At 53.2% G+C, this 21,491-nt stretch overlaps 1 protein-coding gene across 14 annotated transcripts in view; it reads right to left on the bottom strand.

Moving 5' to 3' along the window:
* Positions 1–21,491, bottom strand: part of INPP4A (inositol polyphosphate-4-phosphatase type I A) — a 132,155-nt gene that overhangs the window by 11,456 nt on the left and 99,208 nt on the right. For 6 of the 14 annotated variants that reach the window (XM_079111320.1, XM_079111314.1, XM_079111322.1 and 3 more), the window contains 11 exons: positions 21,421–21,438; positions 17,735–17,918; positions 16,288–16,506; positions 15,052–15,307; positions 12,100–12,132; positions 8,598–8,770; positions 7,553–7,676; positions 6,668–6,794; positions 6,241–6,381; positions 4,511–4,608; positions 618–730 (listed from right to left, as the gene is read on the bottom strand). In XM_079111320.1, the coding sequence (XP_078967446.1) occupies positions 618–730; positions 4,511–4,608; positions 6,241–6,381; positions 6,668–6,794; positions 7,553–7,676; positions 8,598–8,770; positions 12,100–12,132; positions 15,052–15,307; positions 16,288–16,506; positions 17,735–17,918; positions 21,421–21,438 (1,486 nt within the window). The remainder of the gene's footprint in view (positions 1–617; positions 731–4,510; positions 4,609–6,240; positions 6,382–6,667; positions 6,795–7,552; positions 7,677–8,597; positions 8,771–12,099; positions 12,133–15,051; positions 15,308–16,287; positions 16,507–17,734; positions 17,919–21,420; positions 21,439–21,491) is intronic. The other 8 variants (XM_079111327.1, XM_079111316.1, XM_079111323.1 and 5 more) reach the window with 6 other exon arrangements.

The following is a 21,491-nucleotide window of genomic DNA, read 5'->3' as shown; positions in this document are numbered from 1 at the left end:
TAGCCAGATCCTCTCTGTATACAGAATTGAAAAGAAATGTGATCCAGAAAAGAGAAGCCCTGGGACACCTGGTATCTCCCCTGAACCCCAGGGCTGGGCAGGTGATGCTGCCCAACCTGAATTAAACGCACGCCCTTATCAGGAGTGAACCGCGTGGCGAGGTAGGAAACTGCTCTGAGACCCAGACCCAAAGCAGTGACGTGGAGCTCCACAAGTGTGAAAAATACTTGCAGTGTGAGTACTCGGAGAAATGAGACCGAGCGGCCACACAGGCCACTGGAAGGCAGCTGAGAGCCCATCAGTCTCTCTCGAACCCACAACAAGCCAAAGGAGAGGTGAGGTGTTGCTGGCATGGACTGTACGTGCTTCTGAAGCTGCTGACTGCCATCAGCCCTGCTCAAGCCCATCAGGACCCCGGCAGCCCTAATGCAACCAGCTCACAGGCAACGTTTAGCATCTCCCAGAGTCTCGGAACACGTTCAGTTACTTTCTCTTGTGTCCAAGGGAGGGATTTGCTCTCTCCACCCTGGCTGATTCCCACTTGTTATTATTTTTGCTATGATACAAAATGATGGCAGCAGGTGTGGCTATAATAGCTTCCCCACCACAGCGAGTACCTCGGCGGCTTGCCAGAGGATGTCCACATTCTTATTCTTCCGGGCATGGACGTTCTGACCCAGAAACCGCAGCAGCTCTGGCAGACAGGTCTGACTTCGGGATCGAGGTAGACCTGGAAAGTAAGAGGAGTCTGTGGGAGTGGGAATCATACCAAGGCTGCTGCTGCAAAGGAAATGGAAAATGACCAGTTCAGAGCCAAGTGGGGGGGGGGGGGGGGGGAGTGCTGAGTGCCGGGACATGGTGAGCCCTTAGTGTCACCTTCAAAGAGCAGTTGCTTTATCTCCTCTGAGCTCTTCCAAGGGGCTGGGGAGCAGAAGCTAAGGGACTTCTTGTAAACACGATGCCCCCAGGACTCCTTCCAAGGGAGTGGTTAGGAAGGGGTGAGGATGGTTCATCTAGTCTCCAGCACCTCCACCAAGGAGGACATCTGGGCCAGTGGGTCTCGACCACCTGAAAAGTGCAGCCTCCCCCAGGGGGACCTCTGCCCGTGCCTGGAGGAACACAATTCTGCAAAGCCCAGGTGGCCACTCCTTGCTCTCACAGCTTCCTCCTCCACTACGGCAGTTCCCGGGCCCTTCCAGGGCCCCCTGGGCCCAACCAACGGTCCGGTGGCCTCACCCTGCAGCCCAAGACAAAATCAAGGAAAATCCACCCATTCCTGAAGGCTCTCCAGGCTCTTCAAGCACTGGGGTCATCAAAGACAAAGAGCAGAGTCTCAAGGTCAGCAGAGCGGAAGGAAAACAGCCCAAGTCCTGAAATCAGCCAAGCCCACGGCCTCCAGGATCGAACGCCACACACAGCTCCCCAGGGGACCAGGATCCTGTGCTGGCTGTTTCCTGTTCGCAGTGTGCTGCCACCATGCTGGTCAGGCAGGGCACTGAGCAGAACCAGAGAAACAGGAGGAAGCCTCCTGCCCGTGAGCAGTTTGTTCTAGGGTGGAGGCTGTGGAAGCCCAGACAAGGCTGACTTAAGGCACGTCAGATGCCATGGGCATCCCCCAAGAGCGGCTGCAGCCTCTGCCTGGCCTCCTGGCAGCACTTGCTTTAGTGAACAGCCACCCACCAGCAAACCACAGGGGCTGGAGGACATTCGCCTGGGTGGGCTCCACTGTCTCGGCCTTCCAGACCATGCTTCTCTCCTGAGACAAGAGGGGGAGCCCTGCTCCCGGCTTCCTGTCCTCTGCTCCTGCGGCCCCCTCCCTAGGCCTTTCATCATCAGCCTACTTTAACATCTCCGGGGACTTAGCAACCCCAAACTCCAGCACTCCAGAATGCTGAACGCGGAAGCTGCCTTCCTAAACATGACCCTGTCTGCTCCCACCTGCTGCCTAGCGTCTGTGGCCTTGGTCTCTCCCTCCCTGCTCACCATCTTGGCTCCCTGGCTGATGCTCCTGTACCCCTAGTCCCTGGCCTGTCTCCTGTCCTTACGACAGTCAGGGTAAAATGCCGCCTGGCTTGACCCAGCTCCTGGGGAGACTCCCCCTCCTTGCCTCAATGTCCTCATCTTCCAGGGCTACTGAGGATTCGATCCGATCATTCAGGTAGAGGGGGAGCAGAGGGCCAGACGTGGCGAGGACCAACAGATCTGTCATGCTCACTGTGTGCACTGTGAAAACCTGGAGGTGCCTCAGCACCGGGGTTCCCGAGCCCCTGCACCAGTGGCAACTGCACAGAGTGCCTGGAGGGCCCCGTGCGCAGCTCCCTCTGACCCTAGCTGAGGCGCACCGGGATTGCCACCAGTCTGCGCCACAACTCCTTCTTGAGGCCTGGGTCCTGCGCTCCCCTCCCTGCGTTCTTGCGGTCTGGGAGTCAGGCTACCCCACCGAGCTCGGGCATCTCCTCCACTCCGCCCCACCTCTCTCTCTTTCCCTACCTGCCAGGGCACCTCTACCTGGCTCTCCAGGACCTTGGTCTATGGCTGTCATCCGCTCGCACCTTCCAGCCCTTCTCCAGCTACTTCCTCAGGGTCAAGCTCAGTGCCAGCACCCAGGAAGCTCCAGGGGTGTCTACAGCCTCCCCTGCCCTGTCCTTGCAGGCACTGCCAATCTTTGGGACAGAGGGGGCCATTCCAAGGCAGCACCATTTTGCCACTCACTCGATCCCCCAGGTCACTCCTCACCACCCTGACAACCTGACAGATCACCAGGGACTCCTTGTCCACCAATCCAGAGCCAACCTGTACCCTCCTGCCCTCCTTCCAGCTCACCAGTGACTCCCTGTCTGGCCGCCCTGGGAACCCTCTCTTGCCCGCTGATCCCGGAGCATGTAGCTTCCCCCACGTTCCATTCTCAGACCTGTTCTCACCTGGCCGCTCAGTGAACTCGGCCACAGGGCTCCATTCAGGGATTCCACCCGCACTTCCTGAGGGCCACAGGCCCCGGTCACAAACTCAGAGAGGCTCGGCTCTCCCCTCGGCCTCTGTGCCGGAGGGCATCACTCCTGCTGCTGTCTCTGCAACCTTCGCCCAGCGCCAGACTCCCGCTCTCCTACCCCATATATCCCTCTGGCTCTGAGGTGCTGGATTCAAACCGTCCCTGCAGAACAGATCCTCAGTCTAGAACCTTCCTGACTACTTCCTCCCCTGCCCATGCCCATGACAGCACCAGGTGAGACTCAAGAGAGCAAAATGCAACCTCAGCTGATGTCCCACAGTCTCCCAGGCCACCCGTCACCTGCTCCTCCAATTCAACCAGCACACTGCGAACCAGTGAAAAGGCAGCTGTCCCCAACCCAGCTCCCCACTGGAGCATGACCCAGCAAATGCACATGCCTCCAGCTGGCCCCAAGGTGGGTCCCTGGCCACAGTCCCTCCTAACAGGTGGCATCCTTCACCGCCCAAGCACACAGGCGCCCTTTCCTCATTAACATGGGCTTTTCAGGGCTGCCGTGGGACTCGGTAGGGAACTGTTTGGGGCACCTGGCCCATCAGAGACCTGCAAATGCTCACGTTTTACTACCATTCCTAACTCCACCATCCATCCTGCCTTCCACAGAAAGCAAAGGGAGCCCACATCTCCCCAGCCCATGTGTTCTTTCCTCTTTGGACCCCATTAGAGGAATCTGACCTAACTCCAGGCCAGGGGATGGGTATCCTTTAGCCCCGTGAGGGACCCCAGTAGCTGGAGGGGTGCCTGTGCTAGCAGCAGTGCACCTCAGAGCAGGCATAGGTCACATGCACCCTTCAGTCCTGACACACTTTGTGCATAGCAGGTGCTCAGTGGGCTGGCTGGGCTGAGTTCAGGAGACGCTCACGTGTAAAGGTTGTGCTGTGCCCTGGGTTCTGGAGTTCTGCAGTTGCCAGAGATTTTCTCTGTAGCCCTCTCTCCACTGGGGATAGACCTGTGCCTCAGCAGAACAATGACCACTGCTGCCTCCAGGGGATACCACAACAGGGGCCATCTTGCCTCCAAACACCCAGCAAGGAATATCTTGCCAACACCTTACTCTCAAGCACCCTGGAGGAAGGCATGTGGGCAGCTCAGGCAGATCCCCAGCCAAGGGCATGAGTCCTGTCTGAGTCCCCACGTCCTACCAGCAGGCGCACAGCACCGTGTCTACCACCAAATGCAGTCACGAGCATCACGCTTCTGACAGTGTGTGGGAAAGCCCACATCATGCACGCTGGAAGAGATGAGCAGGGGCTGTGGCACTGGGGGGCTGCATGATCAGGGGGTCTCTCTGGGTGGGATCTGAGCTTCCAGCAGGTGGAGAGGAGGCCACCCATGTGTGTGAGGGGTAAGGAAGGAGCAGCTCACCATGTGCACCCTCCCCCACACGTGGCAGTGGGGGCGAGCCTGGTGGCATCACCAAGGTCATAAGCAGAGAGGCGAGGTCGGACATAAAAGGCAGGCAACGGCAAGAGGCAGGGCCCCCCTGAGTGAAGGAATACTCACAATCTTCAGGCAAAACTTCCTTAAACTGTTCAAAGTAGGAGTTTAATCGCACCAAACTCTCCACGTTGATAACTTCTTGTAAAGATGTATCACCAAACCTTGGGAAGTTAAGGGGACGCCGTTAGCTCATGTCACTTTCTTCCACACATGCACAATCGTATGAAAGCGAACACGTTGATTCGTTCTAATGTTCCTTGCTCATGTCTAAATTCTGAGCCACCTTCCTCCTCCTGAGCATGGAGTTACCTCTGCCATGCTGGTGACCAGTCTGCATTCGGTCTGTGGGCAGGAGTGGTCCTGTGCCTAGGAGATTATCAGAACACAACCCGTGCCAAACCAAGGGCTCAGAGGCCTGCATGGCCTGGTGCGGGCACAGCCTCTCTGCCCCAGAGGTTAGGAGAGGGGACGGCAGTGAGGCCTGGCAGAGGAGTGAGGACAGCACTGTGCTCAGACCTGGAGTCACTCTGCTTCTGCTGAGTGAGTGATACCCACTGTCCCTCTGGGCTGACCAGGCCCTTACTGTCTCCTGGTCACAAAGGTTCACCTAAGTCCACCTGCATGCTTCAAGCATGTCTGCGCCAAATGCCTAGGGGAAGAGGGAGTGGATGCCACCCGCGGGAAGGAGGTCATTAAAAACTGTGGGCGCCGAAGTCTGAGACCTGGGCTCCAGGCTCACCCTGCCATGTAGCCATGTTCTGTGTCTTCCCTGAGCGTCAGGCCTCGTGGGTCACAGCCCATCTATCCCTGGAGCCCGTGATGGCATTTCCTGTTTACCTGCTCCCTCGGGGGTCACCCCATCCCTGGGCCCGCAGACTCCTTTCCCTGTGAACTCTCTCTGCAGCTCATAAATAAGCCCAACTGGCCAGTGTGCCAGGAGCAAATGAAGAAACCACGCCAAGACGCTGCACTTCCACCTCTTCTGTCCCTGGTCTCCCCTCCTCCACTTGCCCTCTGCTGTGTCAGCTGGCCCTGCCTCAACAGCTGTGGTGTAGGGAACATCCCTGCACACCTCCAGCTGGGGTCCCAGTGGGAGGCCCACTTTCCCTGAGGTGGGCTCCTCTGACCTCAGAGGGGTCTGCTCCTGCCCTGGTGCCTCAGCCCAAGCCCAGCTCAGCATCTGCAGTGAACATGACCTCCTCCCTGCCACAGACTGTGCCAAAGCCCACGCTGCTTTCTCCCCGCCAGGCCTGTGCTCAGCTCTTTTTTCAGGAAAGTGGACCAGTCCCTCCTCCACTTCCTGTCTAACACCCACTCATACTTCAGCACCCACTTCAGGGGCTAGCACTGTAGCTCAGTGGTAGAGCACGTGCCTAGCAGGTGTGAGGCCCTGGGTTTGGTTCCCCAGCACAGCAAAATACATACATACACACAAACCCACTTCAGCAAAATAAATAAATACCCACTTCAGGCACCACCCAACTCCTTCTCCTCTGCAAACCCTCTTAGTCCCTGTTGAGTGACCCGACTCAGGACCCATAACTCCCTGCATTTATCTTCATCATCATCTCCACACCTCTCTCCTACTGGCCCAAGTCACTGAGAATGGAGACCACATCTGGGTCATCTTTGTGTCCCTAGCACCAAAGACAGTGCTGGGTCAGAGCTGGTGTGAAAGAGCCCTGGCTGAAGGAAGGAAGGATGCACTGGAGCCTGCAGAAGGGCAAGTTCCTCTTCCACCTCCTCTCCATGATCACTGCAGTCCCTCAGACGCCTGGGAGTGTGACACACACCTCTCGGCCAGTGTCTGCTGCTCATTGATGCCCACGTTGAAGAGGACAGGCTGCACCCGCAACAGCATGCCGCTCTGGATCTCCCGGGGCAGGGCGTCAAACAGTGGGCCTGGCAGGGGGATCCGCACGTTAAACCCATCGCTGGAGGAGAGCAGAGAGAAGAGCAGGGTAAGGCCCGGATACTGGAGGGCCGGACGGGGACCCCACATATGCCCCAACATGAGCCCTGGGCAGCCCGCTGGCTCAGTGATGTCCAAACCCCCAGCCAGACCTTTACAGGGGCAAAAGTTAACATGGGATACCTGAACCAGTGCTTTTAAGACAGTGAAAGAGAATAAAAATAAAAACAAGGAAGCGTGCATCCCATGAAATAAACATAAGTGAAAAATCGGCTCTGGCTTGAAAAATTCTGAATAAACATTTTTACCGATTTCCTGTGATGACAGGCAGCATGTCAGTTGATGCATTAGAAGTGGCCTGTGTGACTTTAAAGGTCACGTTCCTCAAGTCCATGATTCCAAGGCTCATGTCCTCCAGCATCGCCAGCTCCTCACCTGGACGTAAGACACGGAAGGAGGCTGTCAGGCAGAAGGGCCTGCCTCTCTTCCCACAGTGAGAGGCGACGAGCTCAGTGGGAAAGTGTGTGGACGGGGACTCCTTGAGTCCTTTCCCCTATGACTCACTGCTCTGTGAGTCAGCTGTGCTGCTGATCCCCATGTGGAGATGACAGGCGCAGCTGGAGATGCACGCCATCCTTGTCCACCCTTTTGTGGTCCCAACACATTGTGGGAGGGGAACAGAAACACATGGAGCTCAGGAGGAGCGCCAGCTCCAGAATGGAAAGAAACCGCAGGACAGCTTTGTTGCAGCCACCGCTTCCAGGGCACCAGGCTGGATACCTACTCAGTGTCCTAGAGCTTCAGAGATTAACAAATGCCTTTAAAAAGAAGCCCATTTTCACAGTCTAGAAGAAATCGAGGGAGAAGCCATCTGGAAGTCACTATTAACTCTGAGCTCTCCTGCCCTTTGACCCCACCCTCCTTCCAGTGGTTTAGAGGCTGCAGAACTGGGCTCTCCGTGCCTTCTGCCACAGGCACTGCTGCGTAAAAGGCAGAAACAACCAAACGCCCTGGAGGAAGGACCTGGCTAGAGAGGACTGTCCCTCCTCAACCAGAAAGATCTTCACGGTACAGACGAAGCCCGTCACCACCGCTTGGACTTCCACCTGGCTCCTGCTCCCTTCTGATGCTGACTGGGTTAGTGCTAGTATCTGGGGAGACGGGGGGCCCACTGCTCCTGGGCCGTGTCTCACCGTAGGTGCTCAGCAGACTCTCGAACTGCGCCAGCAGCCCGATGGTGTAGAGCTGCCGCAGGAAGCCATCCTCGTGCAGGCAGTTCCTCAGCTTGATGACGAAGCCACAGATGAGGGCGGTCAGCTGTGGGGGCACGCGGGATGGGTGTGGCCGGCACCGCTGCCCAGGCCGCAGTCCCCCCCGCATGAGCCCTGGGCCAAGTCCCTGTCTTCCACTGCTCAAGGGGCACAGCAGCACCTCCGGTCCTTCTCGATGTGCTGGGGATGCCCTGGCTTAGGTCACAGTGGGCAGAGGCCATGGTGGGCAGGGCACAGAACACTGAGCTTGCTGACCTTTCACTCCCCAAGGTGGTTGGCTCAGTTTCTGACCTAACCTGCCTGGGGTTATTCCTGGGCTGGGAACTTCTGGAAGCCCAGAATCAACTCCCCTCAGTGAAAGGTTTTACCTTCTCACAGATCTACACCACCTCAGTCACAATACAGAATAGAAGTGACAGAACGCGGCCCCTCAGCTTCCTCAGCAGGAGGTTTCTGTGGGGTGAAAGGGACCCTGGGCAAGGAAGAACCTGGGGAAGTGGAGGACCAGCCCCCTGTGCTGCTGCTCTAATCTGTCGGGCTAGATCACTGGCGTCTCTGAACTGTGACGCTCATCGCGACGCTTCTCTTCGGGGAAATCATGAACACAGCTCCGCAGCCAGCCAGCAGGTGCCTGCTGCTTTAGGAATGAGAAACTGACTGCGCGGACGCAGACATTCACGCTGCCCTGCTAAACTCCTCTGTAGGGAAAAGAAGGCGATGGCAGAGAGGCCTGTGCTGCCTGCCACCAGCTCGGTGCAGCGCCCACCTGCACACACTACGGATGGAGCAGCTTTCCTCCCATGCTGGAATCTAGCCTCTCTGTTAGGTCGGTTTAGAGAAAATCAGGCAGAAGAAATGTGGCCACGTGTGGTCTACACAGTGATGGAGAAGAAGCAGGGCTTCCAGGCCTGTTCCTCGGGAGGTGGGAGGTGCCCGTGGCCACCCACGTGGCCCTCCCAGGGCTTACGGTTTGGCAGAAGACCACGTCGCGGCGGTACTGCAGGCTCAGGTAGGAGGCGATGGTGGGGGCGCTGTCCTGCATGAGCAGGAAGACCATGGCCTTCTTAGCCTTGTCGCTCATCATGGCCACGCAGTCAGTGAGGGTGGTCAGCAGTGGGTAAAGAGCCTCGCTCCATTCACCTGGGCACGAGCGAAGAAGTTGATTAAAAAAAAAATTTCGCAAAGTAGGTTCTATAAAGTTAGTCAGTCGCCCACCCACTAGCCACTGCCCTCCTCCTCTTCTGCCCTAGGCCCCTTCTGACCCTCCTGGTCACCAGGACTCTCACCTTCAGCCCAGTCTTTCCAGTAACCTCAATCCCAGCTCTACCTGGGTGCTTCTTTCACATGCCTGGTCTAAAATGACCAGGGACCACCCCTCAGCACTCAGAGATACCCTGTTGAGGAGAACAAGAGAGCTTCTCCAAGTCCTGAGGCGGCCGAGAAGGACTCTGCCTACAGAGGGCAACCTTCCCAGCACCACGGGCCCTCCGCCCGGGCCGAGAACAACGCCCAGCGAGGAACTCTGTTCTCTCCCATCTCTTGACCCTGTCCTTCTGCAGCAAAGGACCAACTCTGCCAGCTGGCCTGCCTGGGCATGCGGCTGTGCTGGATTCTCACCTCCTGTGCTCTTAGCCCCTCCTTCTCTACTCGGTTTCTTCCCTGCTCCCCCACTCTCTGCCCAGGGCCAACTATTTCTAGTTTAGTTTTCTTTTAGAAATATAAGGAAACTTTGACCCTGGACCAGAACAACTTTTTAAAAACAGAACCTCAAGGGCAGCGGGCATCTTTGGCTCTTTCTTTCTTCCTATTTAGAAGGCATTTGAAAGAGAAGACATGCCCTCATCAGTTATATTTTTAACAGATCGCTGAGCCCAGAAATAGTTGTGTGCTCATCCCCACTTGGTGAGCCCAGCACAACAAACATGGCTCAAGGCAGTTGGACGGAAGTGGAAGCACCCGCCTTCTCAGGATGGCCTGCTGAAGGCTCCAGGCTGCAAAGGGTCACTCTACCTTTGATACACAGAATCTTATAGGCAGAGGGAGGGGGATGTGGCTGTGCTCTAACAAACCGTCTGGCTAGCACTCTGTTGAGAAACAAAGAGAGACACTTGGAACGTGCACAGGAACTTGTCCACACTCTGTGTTTGGTTAATGTGGATTAAACGCATATTAACTGCTCAAAGGTTGGGAACTATCTAACGATGCTGGCATGTTGTATGAGGACAAGGATTTATAACTGCAATGGAATAAAAAGCAGGCTTAAATTTAGAAAGTCGGCAGCAGAAAGGTCTCAGCACATAAGTCGTGGTGACAAAGAACACTGGACGGAGAAGTGGAAAATGTGAGTCGTGGGCCAGGCTGCTGCTGAGCAGTGGGGAGTGGCGGGCGGCCCTCTGCCCTCAGCCCCGGGAGCCTCTCCAGTAAAAGGCCAGCAGGGCTATAGAACATGCGAGTCTTTCTCTCTCTGGGGTTCTCAGACACCAAGTTTTTTTCTTTGAAAAACTCTGTTAAATACATGACAATCATACCCAGGACCTATCAAAAATGGCCAACAGAAATTAGGTTTTACAAGCCAATGAGTTTGAGGAAAGATAGGCAGTCACAAAAAATATTTTTCACAAAGAAATAAATGCGCTCAGAACAAATGTCAATTTTACTGTTTTCCCCATTATCATACAAATAATGTGCAAATATGATTATTTTAACCTGAAACCATTCAGAAATTATAAGTGGTCTTAATTGACTTCAGATAACTATAAGGGGCTCTTTCAAATCCACATTCTCCTTTTGTACTTTTTGCTCATTAGGAAGGGAGAGAGCAGGAATGTCTCCATACAGATCAAATACAGCTCTCCAGGGACTCTGGCCAGGGGACCACTTTTTGTCCATTTAACATCAACTGTGGAAAAGGCACCCAGGCTTCTGGAAACAACATGGCTGGCATAATCCAGGGAGAGGCCCTCCAGTCAGGCACTGTCTGTGTGCTGATTTCCTTTCAGGTTGATCAACTTCAGGAAGCCTGGAGTGGCGAGGAGCCCCTGAGTTTCTTATGTGCCACCTGCTTTCCTGGTCCTCACTGCTTAGGGTGACCCTGGGACTTTATGCTCTAAGCTCAAGGGAGTGGGCTCAGTCTGAAGGCACTACCCTTCTGCCTGCTGTGGAGGCAGGCTGAGGACTGGAAACCCAGGGACAGAAATAAGCGAGAAGAACAAGGCCTGGGCCCAGGAGAGGCAGTGGAAGGAAGGACCAGGGTGAATGTCTGTCATCTACCAAGGCTCAGTGGCCATGGTGGAGGGGGCTGGGGTCTAAGAACTGCTCAAGGTCACACTGACTTTTTGGGAAAGAGAAACCGTGAAGGGGCTAAGAACAAACTGAAAGGGTATAATCCACCGATAAACCAACTCCAGATGGGTTCTGGGGTTGCTGAAGGAGTCACCACAGCAAGCTTATTCACAGTGCTGTGTGAGCAGACAAGATCCATCAGCAACTGCCAGGAAAGGCTCAGGAAAGCTCGCCATGGTCAGTGTACTGTACTCTAGGGATAAAGTAAGTGTCCTGCCATCTTACATTCAGTTCCTGTGAAAAATATTCAATGATCAGACTGTAGCTTATTTTTGGAGTATAAGAAACAAATAAATTATATTATTTGGGGGCTCATGCACACTCTTGGGAAACCACAAGCCATATCCAGGAAGCTCAATATGAACTAGATCAGGGGTTGGCACACGTTTTCTGTAAAGAATTAGACAATGAATATTTTAGGCTTTAAAGGACATAGGGTCTCTGTGGCAAGTAACTCAACTCTGGCATTGATATACAAAGACAGCCAATGACAATGTGTGGACATGAATAGGTGGGCACAACTCATTTCCAATAAAGCACTTACAAAGGCAGGTTGTGGACAGGATTTAGCTCAGAGCTAAACTCCTAGACGAGCTGGCCAACTCCTGAACTGGAACCAGAGCAGTAACACTGCACTTTATGTGCGAAGGCAGCAGACTCCACTTCCAGGCTAATTTCAACAGAGCCTGTAGCTAGGTCTGATAAGACTGGTTTAAATCTAGCTCCAGGATGCAGAATGGCTACGCATGTTCAACTTTCAGGTAGCCACATATTAACTGACTGCGACTTCAGAGTCAAGCTCACAAGTCAGGTGAGCACCCAGGAAGTATGACTTAAAAGTATGTAACAAGCCAGGCCACCCACTTCAGAAGCCAAAAGCACTGATCAACATTAATCATCTGCAAAGGTTTTAAGATGTAAGTTAAAAAAAAAAAATGCATGTAGTATCCTCCACCAGGCCATGATTCCCTCAGCCCAACCAGTCCCTCACCAGACTTCACAACCAAGAACTACTGGGAAACATTTTCCCAACTATGGGAGCATAAACTAGTCCTGATCACTTAGTCACCAATGCTACCTGCATGTTAAAAAGACATCGGCAGGAGCCTTGAATGGAAAGCACGTACCTGGGCTGGACTCTTCAGGAGGGGGGCTGCAATCTGCACAGAAATGGAGGGCGACAGGGATGATTAAGGAGCGGCACACAGTTCAAACATAAGCAGCTCAATCTTAGAGCAGCTGCGTCAGCAGCTTGCAGTAAGGCAGCTACGGCATAGGAGAAGAGGTCTGGGCCCATGCCTCTTTCCCTGGAGCCCGGGGCAGGTGCGCTGCTGCTCCGAGCCCTCTCCAGTGGTGAGCACGGGGTTCACCAGCACCAACACTCAGGTGGCTAATACATCAACACCAGATGCTCTTCAGGATGGGTGGACCAACAATCACACTGTGATATGTGCCACAGAACAAAGCACCCACATCAATGACACAGTAGTGATGGAGCCCACATTAGCTCACAACATCAAATGAGAGAGACTGACCAGCAAATGAGCATTTCCGAGTTGGAACCCATGCCCTGACTTACTGGGGAAACCTACGTTCAAGAGCAACTGCTGTGATCTAAAACATTAAGACCCAGGAATGAAGCCAATGTACTAAAAGGAGCCCTAGGCCAAGCTTTCAGATTTAAACTACAGGAAAATCTGTGCAATTTGAGCAAGTATCTGATGAGGAGATTCTCCAGGTCTCCAAAGAATACCAATTTTCACTCCATTTCACCTTTACTGAGTCACACTGGGCTGCACTTATTTCAAATCACATTTCCCTTAAACCCCCTAAAATTCCTGGTTAACTGGGTGTGCCATCTGAGGGAAAAGAAGTTTGAAAAGGTATCACAGTAGTAAAACTTCATTTAATTTTGTGCCAGAATTGTCAATCAAAGGATGCTCTCAGGATATTACAAAGAGGCAGTTTCAGATTCCCCAAACCAGCCCGAATCAGTTTTAGGGAGACTTCTATACCTGCTGCCTAGTATTCTTCCTCTCTAATCATCTTCAGACCTGGCTTCTTAAACTGGCAAAGGGGGCAGAGAAAATATGTATACATACATACATGTAGGGCCTTGGTGAAAGAGGAAAATGAAGGACCCAGGACAGGCAGATAGCTGGCATGAAAAGTGACGATGCCTTTAAAGGGGCAGAGTTGCTCTCACACAGTAGATATGTTGGCACGAACACAACCAGCTCACTGGGCCCGAACGGGGCTCCCGTGACTGGAAATGGCATGGAAGTCATGGCAGCCATGCTCTGGCACTGGACAGGCAGTGCACCACATGTATCAATCATGGTCTCATTCTTTCTGGCCCCTTCATCACACTGGGGTCCTGTCTACACTGTAAAGGTTTCTCCATTCACGACCACCCACAGTCACCTTGGTGGCACACGGTTTCTTACACTCTGAGTGCTGATCAGCAGAGTGAGGCTCTCTCAGGTGCATGCTTCACAACAGAGCTGATGCTGATGGCACAATGACAGTCAAGCCCTCAACAGTGCACAAATGCTCACTTAAGTAACTTTAGAACTGAATTTAAATGTGTTTATATTTAAACTACATCAGATGTGCCTAGAAAAAAAATGACATGTTATGGATATATAGCATCTTATTAAACAAATTGGCTCCTGAAGTTTTTAAAAAAGCCATCAAATTACTCTTTTTCTATCTGTAGAAAAATTTAAAATTACAAACAAGATTTTGTGTGTGTGTGTTGCTGGGGATTGAACCCAGGGTCTCACACATGCTAAGCAAGCACTCTACCACTGACCTACATCCCCAGCTGCTATAAACAAGATAATGTTAAAGAGAAATAAGTAATGAACTTCCATAAAATTTTCAAGAGAAACACAATTTACATTCTTTAAAAAAACCAACAACAAGAAAACAAGACCACAATACAGACGAATGTGTGCCATGACTCCATCGCAGGTGTAGGAAGTTGAGGCCACAATCCCCCTTAGATGGAACAGTGGGTGACACAGATACTGCTAAACCAGAGGCCCAAGGGGGACAGAGCTCTGGAAACAGACTGCAGGTGGACTAAAGAGGCGAAGGCCTTGTACACAGAGAATTTACCAAGAGGCTCTGACAAAGGAGGGTGACTCTGCCTTAAATGGAAGGTGTCCAGTTGAGAATAAAGCTCTCATCACAGGAAGCTCGATCCTGGCACATCCTGGCCTGGTTCACATGGCCTAAAGCTCCCCAGGACAGCAAGCTGGCTCTATAGTCAGTTCTTAGCTGCCTGGCCCCAAACCATCTTCAGCTTTTATAAGAAAGGGTGGGAGGCACCTGGGAGGAGGAACAAGGACCCACTCATTTAGAAAGCATGTGGTCCCCAGCTTTAACGATCTCCTCGGGGCAGAGGGTCTGGTCATGCTCTGTGTCTCTGTGGACAAAAGACTGATCTGAAGTGCACTGCTTCATGGCACTGTCTCACTCTATGGAAGGCCCACCTTGAAGGGTTGTGCTAAACAGGTAAACCTAACTCAGCCCCCCAGAGACCAACGCTTGGGGAACCTCCATCTGACTGAGCTACAAAGTTCCCAAGAAACAGGCCTCTGCTGAAAGAGTGCCCACCCAGGAACAGCAGGCTTTGGGCGAGTCTGCAGGGCCTGTGAACACTGCTCACCCAGCAGTGACCCTGGAAGGCCCACCTTTCACTCTGTTCTACCAGTTCCTAAAATGCAAAAAAATCATACCAGGGAGGCATCTGCACCTCAGCCCCCTTCAACTTCTCAGGCTGGTTTACAAGCCTGAAAAGCCAGGGAGCCCAGCCCTTACTGCCTGGCAGCGTGACCCAGAGGGCCCGAGACTCTGCCTTTGGCAGAGATGCAGACTCACACTTGGGCTTCCACTGCATGGAAGGACAAGGGGAGCCTCGACCCTCCAGCCTGCTGCTCCGTGCCCTGGGATGGTGCCCTATGCCCCAGAGCCCTCCCTGCAGTCTGCCTGGGGCGGGGCATGGAGTCGAGGACACAGACAACAGAAGGCTGGGTGAGGCGGCGGCATGGGAAGCGTGGATGCATACGCACGTGTGCTCAGGTGAGGATGGCATGCAGCGGTGGGCATGGAGCAGGGGCATGGCGAGCAGGGGGCGTCACAGTGGGGGTCCTCCGGTCTGATCCAGTAGGCATGGCTGTTCCTGTTACCTTTCTTGCTGGTGCAGCTGGCCGCGCAGGGGAGGACGTCCTCACAGCCCGCGCCGTGCAGACGCTCCTTCTGCAGCAGCTTGTCCACCCGCTGGATGATGCACTCCAGGCTCTTGTCTACATTCAGCCACACTTTCTCCTTCCAAACCAGGAGGCCGGTTTGGTCAGTCTCCCGATAAGAAAACCAGAACGACACAACCCGCCCCCACTCAGCCCAGCCCAGGCCATCGTGCTCATTAGAACATCAAACACTGAGAAAGCGAGGCGACTGCTCGTTCCCCATTAGCGTCTCATCTGCCTTCCAAGGAAAAATCAATGTCCTGTGAGCACTGTTTTGAAAGTCTGAGAGATGCTGTTGGTAAGTCAATGTAGGACAGCTTTCAGTGTCACCAGATGGGTCACAGGGTCACAAAAGAGCCAATCTCTTCCCTCCTTCCTCCCCTGCAGGCTCCTACAACCATCAGGCACAGAGGACTGAGGTCTCTTTCTGATGGAAGGGGATGGAGACGGCTAGTCCTGGAGCTGGGGAGCTGGGGAGGAGCTGGGGGCTGGGGGTGATTTGTGGAAACCACACAGACCACAGGACGCCAGTGCTAGGGGACCACGGTGCTGCTGATTAATAATTCAGCCCTTCACTCAGCAGCGCTTCAGATGACGACAACGGCTGCACAGAGCCCGCCCTCGGGTTCTCAAGGGTCGGCAATGTGATGCGACACCGGGGCAGCAGCTGCAGCGCCCAAGTTGCCACCCGCTTCTAGGAGGCGGAAGGGTGGGCAGAGATTGAAGAAGCAGGAGAGCCTCGCTGGTCTCAAGCAACTAGAGCCAGAGGACACAGCTGGCAGGGAGGGCAGGCAGACCTCCACCAGGGCAGGGGCTCAGGGAAAATCCTTGCCAACCTGGGCTGCAACTGGCCCAGCACCCAACAGAGGTCTGCTGCCCGTAAGTACACAGAGGCTTGAACAGTCTCTCTCCCTACATCAGGTGGCCCAAGAGCCATGTGGGAAGACAACCTGGAGTTAACCCTTTAGGGACAGTGGAGGGGAAGAGACTGGCAATAGGCTCTGTGGTTTGCAACTCAAGTTCAGCAGCAGGAAGACAGGCTGTGGGCAGCAGACTCACCCATTCCTCCTCGTGCCAGTCCACCTGCAAGGAAGATCTGCTGTTCCTCCCTGTCCACCTGGCCATGAGGGTGTCCTGGTCGTTCCGAAGCATCACCTGCTCCTCCTCAGTCGAGGTTGGGGAGGCCTTGGAGGCAATGTAGTCAGGACGTGCAGCATTCAGCCCATGGATAGAGTTGGCCAGCAGCTTGCAATCGCAGACTGTGACGAGCTGCCGGGTCTGCAGGTACATACAGACCAGAACTGCTGAGTCCTGAGCAAGGGCTGCAAGGCCTGCCTTCTGATGGAGGAGAGGGCTGGTGCCTAGCCTCTGCTCTCTCCACAGGGCCAAGCAACTAGAGAGCTGCCTCCCCCAGGATGTCTACGTGCAAAGGTCACAAAACACTCAGCAGGATTGAATCTCAGCAAGAACTTCCCAACAAGAATGGAGAGCAGGAGGAGATGAGAGGAGACTGACCCATCCTCTCAGACATTCTTTGACCTTGCCTGCCTCTGATCCTGCTAGCTGGGAGAAGGGCCTTCCGAGAGCCCAGTGTCCCAGCTGACTTCCTGGGCTGCCCAGTTTACAGGGAGCAAGTCCTCAGAGCTCAGGTATTACTTTGATTCAATCACTGGAGACTTTTCACTTTGCCCCTCGGCATCTAAACCCAAAGTCCTGGGCTCAGACAGCTAGACTGTGGCACAGAATTTCTGGTTTTGGAAAATTCTGTATGCTATGGGGGTAGAAATTTTAGAGTCGACAAAAACATCTTTTTTTTCCAGTGGATCTAATCATCTTTTTTGCTGTGTGGACACATGTGAAGGATATAACACATTTTGATCAGGATGGCCGCTTGCACCCAGCAAAGCAAGTGTGTGTAGGGATATATAATTAGAATGCGCATGTGTGTGCGTGCACATGTGTGTTCTGAGAGAGGGGCTGATAACATGAAAAAGCATTATCAAAAAGGTCTGCTATCTCCACTCCTTTGCATGGACAAACATTTACATATTTTCTAAATGAGTTATGGTTAATTAGAATGGGCTTACTGGCTATATATAAGCCAATAGGATTATGAGGTTCCTTATGTCTGTATATTAGCTCAGTTTCCTTTTAAAAATTAAAGTACAATAGAAATATGTCAAAAAATGCTGATGAGACTGTCACTAAGAAAGCTGCAGATTGTATCAGTTCCCAACAAAATGAGCTCACGAACTTGCTGGGACTCAGAGCAGCATGAAGCAGCACCTGAGAGTCGCAATTTCTGGGCTAGCTCTGCCCTTGGCCCATCCAGCTGTGACCATGACCTAGAGACAGGTCATCCAAATATCACTGCCTTTGTGGCACACCTGGACCATCCTGGGGTATTCAGGGATGTCCAGAAACACAAAGGGACCCCTCCACCACACACACACAAACACACACACACACACACACACACACACACACACAAGGCAGTCTCTCCTACCTTGTCTGCCAAGATGGCAAGTGTCCTCTCAAGACCAGTGGCGGACCTGTCCTTGGCTGCCCTCGAGAGCCGCTCTGCGTAGTAACTAACTTGGGTTTTCAGGGTGTTGATCTGGGCAATGATCTCCTTGGCTCTGACGACATCCTGTGGTATGTAGATTATGGACTGGCAGCTAGATGATGTACTAGAAAGAATAAGAACAAATCCTAAGGGGTGTCTTGAGTCTGAGGAGCATGGCAGCAGCATCCTAGCCCTGGCCCACAGCTCACCCTAAAGCAAGGAAGTCTACTACTCGGTGTCTTTCCGTGCTAGATTAGCTACTGAAGGAACACCACCACAGGAAAAGGTTTTGGCCGGTCCTTTGTATCTGTGTATTCAAAGCCTAACATATTAAAACAGGACTATCTTTTATCTGTATCTATGCCTGTGTTTTTGCCATGTTATATATATGTGTGTACAGACCCTGAAACATCACACCCAGTACTCACCCCAATGATCAGAATCTTTACCTAAGAACTTCGTCTATCAACTTGTAAGCAGTTCTTAAGTACAGATCTGGGGTCCCCTTATGCCAGAAAGGGTCAAGTTATCACACTGAAGTGAAAGACCACAGGTGATGGTGGACTTGGCCAAAGAAAATAAAACAATGACCACAACAAAAGCCCCAAACCTGCTTTTTCATTTAGCCAATCAGGAGAGCTACCTTTCTGTGCGCAGACCCACAGTTCTCCTCCCTCACATGCCTGACCCTGGTGAGTCCCCAGAAAACTGGGAGTCCTTTCCCTCGTCCCTTGCTCCAGGACTTCCTTACTTTGAAAAATAATGTTCCACCAGAGGAAGAGGAAGAGGAAGTAAAGGTGCCAAGCTGGAGGCCAGGCCCAGCACCTTGATGGCTTTGAAAACCTGGTACTTCTTCCTTCCTACCTCCTTACCACTATGCAGCATGTCAATTCGGGAGTCTGATGTCAAAGGGACAGCCCAGCGGCTATTTAGCAGAGCCAGGGGCCTCTGAAGGACCAACTCCACACTCCCTGGTACACAGGACTGGGTCAGTATCTTAGGAATTCCTAGGGGACAATGATAATTCCATGTCTCTTAGCTCAGATCCCAGTCAATCAGTGTTGTAAGTTGTTTTTCAGACCACCTGGGAAGGCCAAGGAAAGCGAAGAGTAACACAAGTAGCCAATACACGAGTCTCCTGAAATCTGAGGTTGTGAATTCTGGGTGGGATAGTGTCCCTTCCCTCCTGGAAAGAGGGGCCCTGACTGACTGACCCTTCAAGTTCTGAGGGAATAGTTCTCTCCTTTGAGTTCTGGGAACAAGGGAAGAGGGAGAAGACAGAGGGCACCACACCCTCCCTCACTTCCCCTGGAGATGAGGGATGCTGGGGCCTTTTCCAGGGAAAACCAAAATGGTTAATGAGAAACTGCCGCTGCCCCTTCTCCTGCTGGACAATGGGGTGAACATGCAAGCACTGCAAACCAAAGCACCCCAGAAGGAACACCACCACCACAAGCCCACACACCACAAGGAAGAACGATGGATCTGCCAGAAGCCCATGCAGCAGACAGCGACCGAGCCTGCGTGGCACAAGTCAAGCCACAGCGCTGTGTGCAGCGACCACCTTCCAACCTGCAATCGCTCTTCCCAAATGAATAGCTGCCACTGAAGACAACTCAGTCCAGAAAATACACCTCTCGAGACAGAAGGTCTGAACAATCTGTGCTTCCCAGGCCCTCCACTTTACGGAGCTACACCTTTGTGTGTGTGCCTGGTTGGGTGCACCCCCTGACCCAAGGCTGGGAGGAGAACCTCACCCCCACTCACCTATGCACCAACAGTCACATTCTAATAACAACCCCTGGGACTGAGGCACAGGAAGTACGTGGAGAGGGTGAGAAGGGGAAAAACTCAAAGAGCAGCTGTCCAGGTGCTCAGGAACACTCAGGCACGTGTGCTCACTGACCTAGTTCTAAAACCAGGCGTCACAGGAAGAGGAGATGGTGCAAATGTTTTGTGGCTTTGCGACACATGCCTTAATAGGGAGTCCTAACTCGTGGGGAGTGACCTCTCAGTTCTGCTAACTACCCCGGGGTCCCGGAGTTTCCTGGGGCAGCCCCAGGAGGTAGTGTCCTCAGTGTGGCCCTTGGGCCTCACATTAGGCCCCAGCCCTAAACCACTGACTCAGACCTACCCTACCTGAGGTTGTGAATTCTGGGTGGGATAGTGTCCCTTCCCTCCTGGAAAGAGGGGCCCTGACTGACTGACCCTTCAAGTTCTGAGGGAATAGTTCTCTCCTTTGAGTTCTGGGAACAAGGGAAGAGGGAGAAGACAGAGGGCACCACACCCTCCCTCACTTCGCCTGGAGATGAGGGATGCTGGGGCCTTTTCCAGGGAAAACCAAAATGGGGAAAACCCAGAGTGGGGATATGGGCTAAGATGAAGGTGCCCCAGGAACTTAAGGGTGGACTGTTCTGGTAGGGTCAGAACTGGCTAGCTGGTCTGATGAGGGGCAGTCCCTTTTAACAGGAAGGGCAGGGCCGTCCCTGAAGAGACTGAACTCCTGAACTCTGCACAGAACAGAAGACGGGAGGTTGGGTGCTCTCTGACGGGAAGGGCTCCATACCTCTCAGGAATGTCCTGTCTGTGGGGAAAAGGGAGGTAGAGAGGCCGGGGTAACCAGGGCCAGGATGGACTACAGACGGCTGTCTAGTCTCTTCAGTTAAGAGGGAACGTGAAGAACTTTTCAGATAACTTCAGTTGGGACTTCCAAAGGGCAGCTGAGTCTTTGGCCCATTTCCCAGTTGTCAGACCTAACCTGATGATCCCTACCCTCTGTCTGTAATGCAGGAAAGGGTGGGCCTTCAATGAGGCTGAGGCCCTGGTAGAGAGGAGGCAGGGAGGAGCAGAATCTAGAATCTACCCTCCCTAGGAGACCTCTACCCTTCCCCCAGGGAGAAGAGCCTTCCTCAGGGGAAAGCTGGGGAGACTTGAGTCTGGGTGTGGGGCGTCCCCAGGACTTCCTACTGTCAGATGCTCCCAGCAGAGCCCCTACACCTCAGGCAGGGTCCAACCGCGGCCCAGAGCCTCACAGATAATTTGCTCCAAAGGAGCAGGCACTCCACAAAAAGCACCAGTACAAAGGCCCTGTTCCTGTCTGGGTCTGGGGTTGTGGAGGGGAACCCTAGTTGCAGACTTGGTGGCTTCTGGCTGCCACTGAATTATCTGGTGGAAAGAGTCACTCAGTTGTAGGTCTGCCCACAAGGAGTAAAACTGATCCAAGGAACATCCTTTTAAAAGTCTGCCCAAGTAAGTACCATGGAAATGTAAGCTAGCTTCATTCGTGTAAGAGGTAGGAATGAAGTGAAAACTCAAAAGATCCTTGTAAGACACAAAGGGATTCCCAGCCTTACCCATGGGCCCCTGCTGGGCCTGGGACCCTGTCTCAGAATGAGGGCAGCACTAAACTGCTGCCAGCTTTGAAAGGTGAACCGTCTCCTGCAGACTGGCTATTCATCATCAAAGCACATTGCAGTTGGAAGGAGAGCACCTCCACAGGGCATGAACTGCAGCCCAGGTGGCACTGCGGGTGAAGCGGTGCCCTGGACAGGGCAGGGGACAGCACAGGCTCTCTCTGCATGAAAGCAAGACCCAAACAGACACTCTCTCCACGACAGAAAACTCACCAACACTCCTCAAAACTGCTAAAGAAAAAAAAAAAAACAAACCAAAATGAAATATTAGCAGTTTGTTAGCA

This window comes from Sciurus vulgaris, assembly GCF_902686455.1.
Source record: "Sciurus vulgaris genome assembly, chromosome: 14".
NCBI lineage: Eukaryota > Metazoa > Chordata > Mammalia > Rodentia > Sciuridae > Sciurus > Sciurus vulgaris.
This window is presented reverse-complemented; position numbering and strand designations above follow the sequence as displayed.